At 43.3% G+C, this 12,093-nt stretch overlaps 1 protein-coding gene across 9 annotated transcripts in view; it reads right to left on the bottom strand.

Annotated features, from left to right (window-relative positions):
• FBN1 (fibrillin 1) overlaps positions 1–12,093 on the bottom strand; it is a 227,738-nt gene that overhangs the window by 80,540 nt on the left and 135,105 nt on the right. For all 9 annotated transcript variants that reach the window (XM_039490873.1, XM_039490872.1, XM_039490876.1 and 6 more), the window contains 7 exons: positions 11,356–11,475; positions 9,626–9,763; positions 7,433–7,483; positions 4,149–4,274; positions 2,964–3,191; positions 415–540; positions 191–319 (listed from right to left, as the gene is read on the bottom strand). In XM_039490873.1, coding sequence (XP_039346807.1) covers positions 191–319; positions 415–540; positions 2,964–3,191; positions 4,149–4,274; positions 7,433–7,483; positions 9,626–9,763; positions 11,356–11,475 — 918 coding nt within the window. The remainder of the gene's footprint in view (positions 1–190; positions 320–414; positions 541–2,963; positions 3,192–4,148; positions 4,275–7,432; positions 7,484–9,625; positions 9,764–11,355; positions 11,476–12,093) is intronic.

The following is a 12,093-nucleotide window of genomic DNA, read 5'->3' as shown; positions in this document are numbered from 1 at the left end:
TGTGCAAATGGGTCAAAACCAGAACCTTCTATTTGCCTTCTCAGTAATATGGAAGCTAGATCTAGAAACCAGATTAGGAAACCAGTCCTGTTTCAGTTCCCAAAACAAAACCTGACTAACAAGGCTTTGCAAAACCAATCCCAACATATACACTCTGTACCCCATCTTTGGTATATGACATAAAACATACCCATGCAGTTTTTCATCATCATAAATCCACTTTCATAGCCTTCAAAACATTCACATTCGAAGTCCCCTGGTGTATTGACACAGATGCCTTGGCCACAGAGATCAGGAGATATGCGGCATTCATCAATATCTGAAACACAAATAATTTTAAATGCATGTTAAAATATAATTCAAGATCTGTGTTTTCAAGACTATGTTCTGAAAGCTACCAGGTAAGACTTTTACCTGTACAATTTCTTTCTTCAGAATCAAGTGCAAATCCGCTGTCACATTTACACTTAAAACTGCCAATGGTGTTTCTGCATTTTCCATGGGTACAAAGACTTGGGATCATTTTGCATTCATTGATATCTAAAAATGAGACAAAGAAAGGTTTGGTTATTTTTAGTAACCATCCAATTTAGTAAAACTTCACTGAAAGAGATTCAGGTTAGTAAAATTCTAAATCCAGCAATAATGACCAGCTTCTCAAAAGCAGCAACTACAGTTTTGTGCATGCAAACCACTACATTCAAATAATAATGACACCATGTAAGCAATTATAAGAGCCCTTTTCATCCATAGATCTCAAAAGCACTTTACAAAACTAGGAATGTATTATTATTCCTATTTCACAGATGGGGAAAATGAGGTACAGCCTGTTCAAATTTCATTTGGACATATGGGAACAAAAACAATTTATGAGAAAAAGAATATATTTGCAACACACAGTAACAAATGTAGAGAATGATTTGAGTGAGGATCTTTTGAAAATTTGATCCTGTGTATTTATTTAAAGTAGTTCATTCCCTTTTTACGATTTTACAGATGAACACAAAAACCTTCACAGATGATGCTGTCAGTAGGAGGTAGAGTGAAGGGACTTCACACATTGAGTTACTAGGGAGAGTGGAACTCTGTGAACCAGTTCTGAAGTAACAGTAACATTAGCAGCATTTGCTATGTAACTAGGTTCTAACAGAGGCCTTCATCAATGCAAAGCTATTCAAGCTCCATATACCTCTCAGCTCCTTTCCTTCTATGATCCTGCACCATAAAATACAGGGCTGCTGGGAGGCAGGATCTGGCACTAAGACAACCGGTGATCTAAAGTCTTGACTTCACATCATCTTAACAGACCACATTACTAAGTTCCTATAAACCACTTTCCATGCATATGACAGCAAGAACTAGGCCTGCATACCCCTTAAAACATGCAATAAGGGGCCATCATGTGAGCAGTACAAAGGACTCACTACCTTCAGAGTTCAGTGTATCACATCTATCATACTCGCACCTCTTTCACAGCCTGGAGACCGCAACAAGAATTCATACTGAGAATCACCTACATAGTAATGCAAAGCACTAACACACATGAAGCTGACCCCCAGTTTCTTTTGTCACTAATGGCTAATTTTCCTCCTTTATCTAACAGAGTCTGATCCAGGGCTCACTGAAGTCAACGGAAAGACTTTTATTAGCTTCAGAGGGCACTGGATCATGCCATAGTGGCCAAAGAGAACCACTCCATCCCCTGATTTCTGAAAAAAATAAGACTTCCATGAGTCAGAGAAAATATAGGAATACTTCTGGCACCTTAGAGACTAACAAATTTATTTGAGCATAAGCTTTCATGGGCTACAGCCCACTTCAGCGGATGTTGCATCTGATGAAGTGGGCTGTAGCCCATGGAAACTAATGCTCAGATAAATTTGTTAGTCTCTAAGGTGCCACAAGTACTCCTTTTTGCAGATACAGATTAACACGGCTGCTACTCTGAAACCTGAGAAAATATAATTATCCTAAACAAAAGCACATTACACTTCTTTATGGATAATTAATAGCCTGGTAACTGTTTATAAAACTGATCCCGAAACAACCACCACCAATTGTCATTCTCATTTGTGTTTTCCCTTCCTTTCAAATATTAAAGCATATGGGTTTTCGGTTAACTAGTTTCTTTAAATGCCTTTTCCCAACACATCCACATGCACTTTCACTTTTGCTACCATGTTGCTTAATCTAACTGGTAACCAAGAGAAGAAGCTTTCAGAATGAAGTGCCAAGATGGTACTACCCACCCTACTCCCATTAATGCTGGAAATTTACCCCACAGCGTCATAACATGACCTAAATGAATAAAGTCTTCATTTGCTGTTTCTACCATTAGAATATAACAATTTGGCCAACAAAGTCCATGACTCAGACTCTAGCTTAGGTTCACTTTTGCATGGCTGAAGCTATCTTTACAGAACATAGTATGTTTCTCCCTCCTCCTTCAACAGCTGTGCAAGGATTTTCAAAGTGTTGAGAGTCTCTTTCTCCCTTGATTTCCAAGGCAATTTAAGCATATGTATCAGGTGCAGTAAGCACTGGTTCTATAACAATTCCGAAGTTGGCTACTCATTTTGTTTCAATTTATAAGCGGCCGGGGCCAGATTTTCAAAGGTATTTAGGTGCCTGAAGATGCAGACAGGCACCTGGTGGAACTTTCAAATGTGCCTACAGTAGGTTAAGGGCCCAGCTCCCAATGAAATCTATGGGAGTTAGCTGCTTAGGCACTTTAAAAAAATCCCACTAGGCACCTATCTGCATCTTAGGGTGCCTAAATACCTTTGAAAATCTGGCCGAATGTCCTTACTCAGTAATCATTCCATCCTTAAACAAGCCCTAACTCTTGCAGACTTCAAGTCCATAGGAATTTAACCTGAGTAAGAAAAAAGTAAAAACTAAGGAATGCTATCAAGATGTAGCCCCCAATGGCTTTACAAATGAATTGAAAACCCCTTACATACCTTTAAAGAATGGCTTTCCATTTATAATCTCTCCTCTACTAGCAAATCCAGGTCCTCTTGGACAAAGAGTTTCAAATTCAGGAGTTGCCTTCACAGGACATTCCTCGCATTCAGGGCCCCATGCTGCACCAACAGAACAGCAGCAACTATCCATTCGGTGCCGGCCTGCTATCGGCAATGTACATTCTTCATCTTCATGCTTCAAGTAGCAAGTCTCCAAGCGAATGTCTGTTGGGTAATTAAATAGTGAGATGATGAAAAATTATGTGTGCACATCCACATCTGTGTGTTTAATGAGCACGAGTGTTTGAATTTATGTGCATTTGACAAAAAGTCTGCCTCACTGGGGGACTGGAGGGAAAGCATAAAACACAAGTATCTTCTCCCAGAATCCCTTCTCAATAGGACTTGCTCCATTTCCTCAGATCAGGAGGATGCCAGAAATACAGCTCTTTTCACTGGAATTACTGGCACTAAGCTCTGGAATTAACATTTCCAGATTTAATAGGCCTAAAACTTTCCAGGAAATGGGCCTCAGCATTTGAGGTCAGTTTTGGATCAGGGAAGAGAGGGCCTCAAGCATTCCAGTTCTGCCATAACCTGTCTTTGTCCAACAAAACTTGAAGATTTGCTGATAAAAAGAGGTGAATACACAGCGGATGAAGTCTATAGTTGGCACCTGAAACGGAAATATTTTTCTGGACTTTCCTCACAAAGAGATGTAGAATGGGGAGAAGCAGTACAGGCTTTCTCAAACTCATGTGTACCTCAGCCCTGGCTTGGAGAGACCACCTCCGGGGATGAGTGGGACTAGTCTCCACATCCATTCTATCCTTGACTTCTTGCTGAGGCCAACCAATAAAGGTTGCCAAACATGGCCAAATTTGCTGGGGGTGTTACAACATTGACACCTGCCCTGTGGGAAATGGACCACATAAGTTTCTGACCCCCCATCAGATGAGTTTTGGTCACTAACTATGCTACCTAGTCCAAGTTCCAACTGGCAACCTGGAGTTGAATGGCTCTGTACACCATGACTGATCCCATTTTTAAATGATTATGAATAAAATCTATTTCCCTATTTACAAGAAAGTATAGAATGCAAATCTTTGTTTGACATACTGAGATGTGGGTTCCCTCCTCCCCAAACATGAAAAAAACCCTGTAAAATAGCTTGATACCTACCAAGACATGTCCGTCCAGAGGCATCTAAAATCATTCCACTGGCACACTGGCAAACAAAGGAACCCAAGGTATTGACGCACTGACCATTCGGACAAACCCCGGGAAACACTTCGCATTCATTTACATCTATTTCCAGACAAAATTATAAAAATGAAAATCAATGCAACAAACATACCCAATTAGAAAAATATAACATTTTAACACTCCCATTTTAGGACTATGTATCAATCTGCAAAGTCTGGCAAAATTCCAAACTCTTGGGCTTTCCTATGCAAATCAGACTGAACTAATTAATTACAGCCCCCTGCCACTGATTAAAACAAAAAGTGTTGTCAATTGCACCTTTGATATGTCTATTGAAATCAGGTTCATAAATAAAACAAAATGAGGTCACTGAAAAAAGCTGTTCTACTGCATGTTCATTATGAGACAGATTTTTAGAAGTATTCAGGTGCCTAAAGATGCAGTCAATCATCTAGTGGAATTTTCAGAAGTGTTTAGGTGTCTAACTCCCATCAAAACAAAATTATGCAAATATTCAGGAACTTTTGGAAATCCCGCTAGACACCTATCTGCATCTTTAGGCACCTACATACTTTTAAAAATCTGGCACGATAGCTTTTTCAACCACTTGAAACATTAATTTAGGTTCCTGAACCTATCCCTGGTGAGCATGGAATTTAACTTGATTGTGTACAAGCATCTGAACTGTATTTTTTAAGAGGTAAACGCTGTACTATTTTGTATGATGAGGTGGAAAGCATAATTCAGCCTGCTGAACTAGGATGGCCTGAAGATAAATAAATGGCGTGTAACGTCCTTCCACCCCTCCTTCTGTGTAACATACCATATTTCACACAAAGACGGCTTGACCGTTTTTGTTGAAAATTGTCTTGGAAATTAAATTAGAGGCCGAGATGAAGCATCAGAAATTTAAACAAATTAGGAGGGAGCAAACTCAGGAGGTTAGAATGGAAAGGCTCTTACAAGCTGTAGTTGCATTGTGCAGTCAGAGAGCGAAGCCAGGAAATTGGGCACTCAGATTTGTAGCGTTGCCGACTCTCGCAATATCTTCATGAGTGAGGTGAGTCTGGCCTATGCTGGAGCCAGGCTGGCTTTGACAGGGCTCCAGAACACTTATGAATATCAATTTCTGAGGTAAAACTCCACTGACTGGCTGCCTTCTCCATTACCTCCTCCTGGGAAAGAACCCCTCATGGAGCTGCTTCAGACAGAGCTTTCCACCTATCCCCTCAGGCAGCCAACACCATTCTCACTGGAGGGAGGGAAGGAGGAAGCAGAAAGAGTCCAGCAGCGCAGGGGGTTCTATTATCTCTTCCCCTCCTGTGAGCAAGGGGTCAGGCAGACATGGAGGTGAGAGCTCCTGAACCAGGGGGCCAAAATCACCTTAATATATTTGGGAACAGTGGCAACACTAACCTGTCACACATGTTGGGGGAGGACAGAGTGAATTCAACAATCAAAAAACAGACCCATAACACATCATCTTTTTAAAAAGTCTCCTGATTTTGGGTGAATCACATGATTTTTGGGGTGTTAATTTTTGGGGCTGGCAATACTGGATTTATTTGGCTTATAGGGTGAAATTCATAGTAGGGAAACAGCCTACGCAAGACTCTTGAGCTGGTGGGGGAGAGCAGTGTGGCGAGAGATGCCACTAGGGGACCTTTGCATTTCTTGCACACTCCAGAGGGGTGAGTGACAGCTCCATCGTGGCTGGGAAGTAACACTAGTGGATCCATGATTATGTGAAACAAATGGAACAGACTTCATTGCCCAAAGTGGCAGATGACCTGTGGACACTTTCAGCTTCAGGGTTTGTCTGTGGGTTGGAGGCATGTTGTTAATTCCATCCCACATACCTCAATTTATTTCCCTGCACAAAACCCATTTTACACAAACTGTGCATGGGGAGGAGCGAATATCACCTTGGGAAGCCACATTTACCATTTGGCCCCTCCCCCCAAATACATTTCCTCAGCAAATATTTTCCCTGCATCCTCTGATTTGAACAGTCCTTATGTTGGTGGAAGCCAAATGCTACTTTAATACGTTAGGAACCAGGGTAACTAGTGTGAGAAAGTTTGGGCTATTTTGGCCCACTGGAATGATAAGGATTAAAGCATGTAACAGTTGTAAACTAAAGTGCTGGTAAAAGAAATGCTGAAAGCACGGTGTTCACATCTTGGATTAATAAATTTTCCATCCCAGCAGTGTTGAAAATGTTCTAAGTGTTTCCTCGTGAATAGAGATAGGTGGGGCCACTTCCCACTCCCCCCCTTCTTTCATTTACACACTCCAGAAAGTATTGCTGAGGTCAGAGAAGTTCTATACAGAGGGTCTGGGGTATAGAAGCGCCAAGGTATTCAGTCACCACTTGGAAAGCGCAGGATACATGTGGGGGTGTTCTACTTATTTGATTTTTTGCTTGTGTTTAGTTTGTTCATTTGTCAAAAAAGTGCTTCTTTCTAGAAGCCACATATGGGAATAATTTGTTTTTAAAATATTTTAACTGCAGTGTCATGTCAGATTGTGTCAGTCATGATGACCTGCTACAATTTGAGACTCTCTGAGCTTGTGCATAGAGGGAAATATACAGTACAGCTCTTTGGCTGGGGTTCAAATTAATCCACAATAAGGAGGGAAAAGGGCGTTGGGGCTTTACATTTTCACTGCACAATATGTGATGATCTCACACACTGCAAAAAAAAAAGTTTTAAAAACCAACCTTTTCTTGAATTAATGTTTTACCGTGGCCCGAGACAGATTTCTTATATAACAATCTAAAGCTAGAAATTATTAAAAAAGAAAAATAAATTATTTAAATTTGATTTTAAATTCCTTTTTAGAGTTCTATTTTATTTGTATATGTTTATGGAATGTTTTAATGACAAAATCCTATTGTTATATCATAATGCTACACTTCTGTAATTGTTATTATGGACACAGGATGCATTTTATTTTGACCCAGTATTTTACTCCACAATCAGTAACAATATTAGAAAAGACAGAACCCAACTCCATAGACTACTCTAGCTTGTATTTGCAAAGATGTGCATACTGAGTGAGTAGCATCAGTCTACGTCATTGTCATATATCACCCAGTGAGACCATATTAACCCCAGGTGTAAATCTAATGAGGCCAGTAGAGTAACATTAGGGATGAATTTAGCACTGTTCTTCCATAGCAAATAACATTAAACCTCAACACCAGCATTTCAGCATTCAAAACATGATTTATGTTTGAAAGTAACAGTAAATACCTTCACATATTGTTCCCCTTATTCTTGAATATCCTTTTGAACAGATCGGGTCTGTAAATAAATTAAAAAAAACATGAACTTTCAGAGTACAGAGCTTGCTGCTATGATTTACTTTATTAACAAAAAAGAAAACCCAAAACAGTAACATTTCTTCCTATGAAAAATATGGGCGTCCGGAAAGGAACTTCTGAGATAATAAGGACACAGAACAGGATAGCTACGTTAACAATGGAATGGACCGTTTCCCCACTAACCAAACTAAACTAAAGGTGGAGTTAACTCCAGCTTCATTCACAGCAATTAAATACATTAAAATGTTACCCTACAGAAGTCACAATACATTATAGTCATTGAGCTCCTAGGGCCACATTTACTACTGGGGTACGAGTTTCCAGTGAAGTTTGATGGATGAATTTAATGCAGAGACTTCAATAGTATGCACGATTCAGCCTTAGCGAACAGGATCCTCTTTACATGTCTGGGTTATCCACCTTTCCCTGCATCAGAGTATTTCCACTGAACACTTACATCTGATTATCAAGCAAATAGACAAGGATCTCAACCCATCTCTCCTCAGATGTAGGATTCACTGTGTTACTAAGTAAACCAGGGTTTGTTACAACAGGGGCTAAAACCTCCATTACTACACTAAGGTCCATATGTCTACAAACCTTTTAGTGGGAGCTCTGGAGCCATCCATCTAATCCTGCCTTGGCAGGGTCCCTATATCACTAACTAAGACAAACTATAGTACAGCAATATGAAGCATCACAGAATGTAGGTGTGGTCCAGTCCTTCAAATCTTACTGCACAATATATTAACCTAAAGCTCCAAATTCAGGACATTATATGACCAACTGGTGACCCTCAAGCATCACACTGGCTCTTCTCCATGCTGGGTGGGAAAAGGGTGAGCAACATTATTTTGTAATGCAAATTTTACCAACCTATGCCTGGCTGCTATGGAAGTGTTGTTGGCCTGACTCTAAACAAAGCTGGCTGAAATTTTCAGAAATACTGAGCATTAGTGTGCCTAACTGCTGTACGTGCCTGTTGTTGTACACCTACAACTTTATACCATCTCTTAATAGGGCAGGCAAGGCACAGAAGTAGCTTTGTAGGTCCCAGCCAATGCCAACTGACCTCCTTGCCCTACTGGCCACACCCACAATGTGTAACATTTGTGCAGAGCTGGCCTTACATATCTAGAAATTAAGACTGTGTCTACTACCCCTTTTTAATGTGCCATGGGTACATAAATGATCACTGGCCTCTGTTTTAGTCATTAAAAGTGTAAATTAGGTGCCAAATAGTTTTGGAAATCCCAACCACTTGTCTTTTTTGTAGGCTTAGCCCTGCTATACCAAGGCCATCTGACTGAAATATTAAGATATTCATGCATTGCAGTAGCTTTATACATTAAAATGTAAGAGGAGAGGAGGAAGTAGAACCATTAATATGACTCTTACCACAGTTGTTAAATAGAAATAGGGGAACTGTCAGAATAAACCAGAGGTGGGCAAACTACAGCCTGGGGGCCACATCCAGCCCTCCAGATGTTTTAATGCGGCCCTCGAACTCCCACCGGGGAGTGGAGTCCCGGGTTTGCCCTGCTTCAATGCTCCAGCCGGGGAACAATGTCGGGGGCTTGTCCTGCTCCATGTGGCTCCAGGAAGCAGTGGCATGTCCCCCTTACAGCTCCTATGGGGAGGGGCAGCCAGCTGCCCACACCCAAGCACCGCCCCCACAGCTCCCATTGGCCAGGAAACGCAGCCAATGGGAGCTGCAGGGGTGGTGCCTGCAGACGGGGCAGCACGCAGAGCTGCCTGGCCACGCCTCCATGTAGGAGCTGGAGAGGGAACATGCCACTGCTTCTGGCAGCTGCTTGAGGTTAGCGCTGCCCGGCGCCTGCACCCCTGAGCCCCTCCCATGCCCTAATCCCCTGCCCCAGCCCTGATCCCCCTCCCACCCTCCAAACCCCTCCGTCCCAGCCCGGAGCACCCGTCTGCACCCCCAACTCCTCATCCCCAGCCCCACCCCAGAGCCCGCACCCCCAGCCAGAGCCCTCACCTCCTCCCACACTCCAACCCGCAATTTTGTGAGCATTCATGGCCCGCCATACAATTTCCATACCCAGATGTGGCCCTCAGGCCAAAAAGTTTGCCCACCCCTGGAATAAACCAATAATCTTACCTCGTTCACAGGGTGTACATGGGCTACCCCATGCAGCACCTAGCGAGGAACAGCACTGGGACTTGAGAGTTGCCCCATTAATATTTATTTCACATCTTCCATTCACAATAGTCTGCCAACAGGTGCCTTTAATAGTTTCTGTTGGAAAAAACACAAGATGCTGCCATACAGAGTACTTAGCATTATATATATTCACATAAATACACCACACACACACACATTATATATTTTTAAATGGTTAACGTATTTGCCAATATACTTGCATTTCAGCATGCAAAACTTATAACTGACAATATTAGAATGGAATATATTAAAAGTGTTCTTATTGTACACGTCCCTCTACTGAGCCACATCCTGAAACCTGGCTCAGTACTGAACACCTACAATGTCCACTGACTTTATACCTATTGATCCCAGTGGCACCATTCAGGATCTGGCAGGGCCGCCCAGAGGGGGGGGCAAGAGGGGCAATTTGCCCCAGGCCCCGAGCCCCACAGGGGCCCCCACCAGAGTTTTTCGGGGCCCCTGGAGCGGGGTCCTTCACTCGCTCCGGGGGGCCCGGAAAACTCTTGCGGGGCCGGGCGCAGGAGCTTCTTCTGCTCCCGGTCTTCGCCGGCGGGGGGTCCTTCCGCTCCGAGGCGGAAGGACCCCGCTGGCGACTACCGAAGATGGAGCGGGACCCGCTGCCGGGTTCAGCTCGGTCTTGGCGGTAATTCGCAGCGGGGGCCCTTCCTTCCAGGACTCGCTGAAGTGCCCGAAGACCGCGGCGGGGCCCCTCCGCCAAATTACCGCCGAAGACCGGGCTGCACTTCGGCAGCGGGTCCGGCTTCGGCGGTAATTCGGCGGCGGGGGGGGGCCCCGCCGCGGGTCTTCGGGGCACTTCGGCGGCGGGTCCCGGAACGGAAGGGCCCCCCGCCGCCGAAGACCCCGGGCCCCCAGAATCCTCTGGGCGGCCCTGGGATCTGGAGCACTATATTTACTGTGACTCAGATTATATATCTATGAAGAACGGTAAGAGGGAGAACAAACTCCATTTATGCTCCTAGTTGATCCTTGGGACTGGGTGCATGAGAGTAAGCTGAGCTAGTGTCCTGCCTTCTCCGAGCAGGTGGGCAGGGATTGGCAAAGAATAAGCGAGGACTTAATGGAGGGTGGGTCTCCACCTCCCTGCTCACTGGCCAGAGAAGGTGAGCCAGCACAGGAGTTGGGCTTAGTAATTTACTGCTGATATGTGTCAACAGTAAATTATTGACTCCCAGAAGCAAAGAGGAAGCAGGAGAGGAAATGTGACTCAGGGGAGTATCTCCAAGTCACAGTGGCTTGTTACTCCTGGGGTGTGACAGCCTGCACAGCATCTCTTGCTCAGGCTCCACCTCAAATCACAAAGTAGCCCATCCTCAAATTATAATCTGTGCCCATTTGGTACCCTCCCTTGTAGAAGCACCCAATGGGCATGTATAGTTTTGAGGAGCTGTGCATCTGTATACTAGGCACAGAATCTAGCATCTCTCTCTCAAATCTGATATAAAAGCACATTATGTTCCCAATAGCTAGTCATGTACCCACGGTAATGGTGAAAACAAATACTTTCTTAACATTTTTCTGTAATATTTTCCCCTAAACTTATTTATCTAAGTTATTTTTAAATGCTTTCTGGATTTGGTGTGCAATATTTGTATGTCACCGGACATTTTCAACAAATGAACACGTAATCTTTGATGAATAAATACCTATGCAGATGGTTCTTGTTGTATCCAAAGTACTTTCAGGGCTACATTCACAAGCAAAAGAGCCAAGTGTATTTTTGCATATTCCATTAACACAGGGATTAGACTCACACTCATTAATATCTAGAAGAGAAACACACTCACATTAGTGCCTATTGCTGCCAGTAAGACTTCAGAAGGCCTCCTTCAATCTAGCTAGAACAGAAAATCTTCCTACTTGATAGGAAATTCTCCTGTTACTTTGGTTTCCAGCTATGGTGCTCTTCCTGGAAGAGTGATGGAATACATGACCCAAAAATGTGCTAACTCATTACATTGACAGGAAAGCTTTACTCAGCTGCTGCATCTGCTTTTTTCAGTGAGGTCGAACTGCCCAGTTTTACAACTGTACTGACTGAGTTGGGTCAGGTGATTTGGCCACACGTTAAGTCTGTGGCTCAAACTGGATTTGAAACTAGGACCCACCTGGCTCAGTGGGATTTATACAGCCTATTCTAAAACACTTGGGCCTCATTAACACTAGCACTTTCCTCACTATTGTCACAAGCATTTGTGCAGTTCCGCTGGTGGTAGTGATGGGGGCAGTGCTGACTTAGATCAGACACAGGTGTTTTTGCCATCATGTTGTCCAACCCTCATATGTTGCATTCTTGTCCCCCACCCATAATTTCCCTTTGTCTTTCTAGACTGCACACTCTTCAGGCCAGACACTGCCTCTCCCTTGGTGTTTCAAATATACCG

Source organism: Mauremys reevesii, linkage group 10 (genome assembly GCF_016161935.1).
Source record: "Mauremys reevesii isolate NIE-2019 linkage group 10, ASM1616193v1, whole genome shotgun sequence".
Classification (NCBI taxonomy): domain Eukaryota; kingdom Metazoa; phylum Chordata; order Testudines; family Geoemydidae; genus Mauremys; species Mauremys reevesii.
The sequence above is the reverse complement of the archived record's forward strand: the minus strand, read 5'-3'. Positions and strand labels throughout refer to the sequence as shown.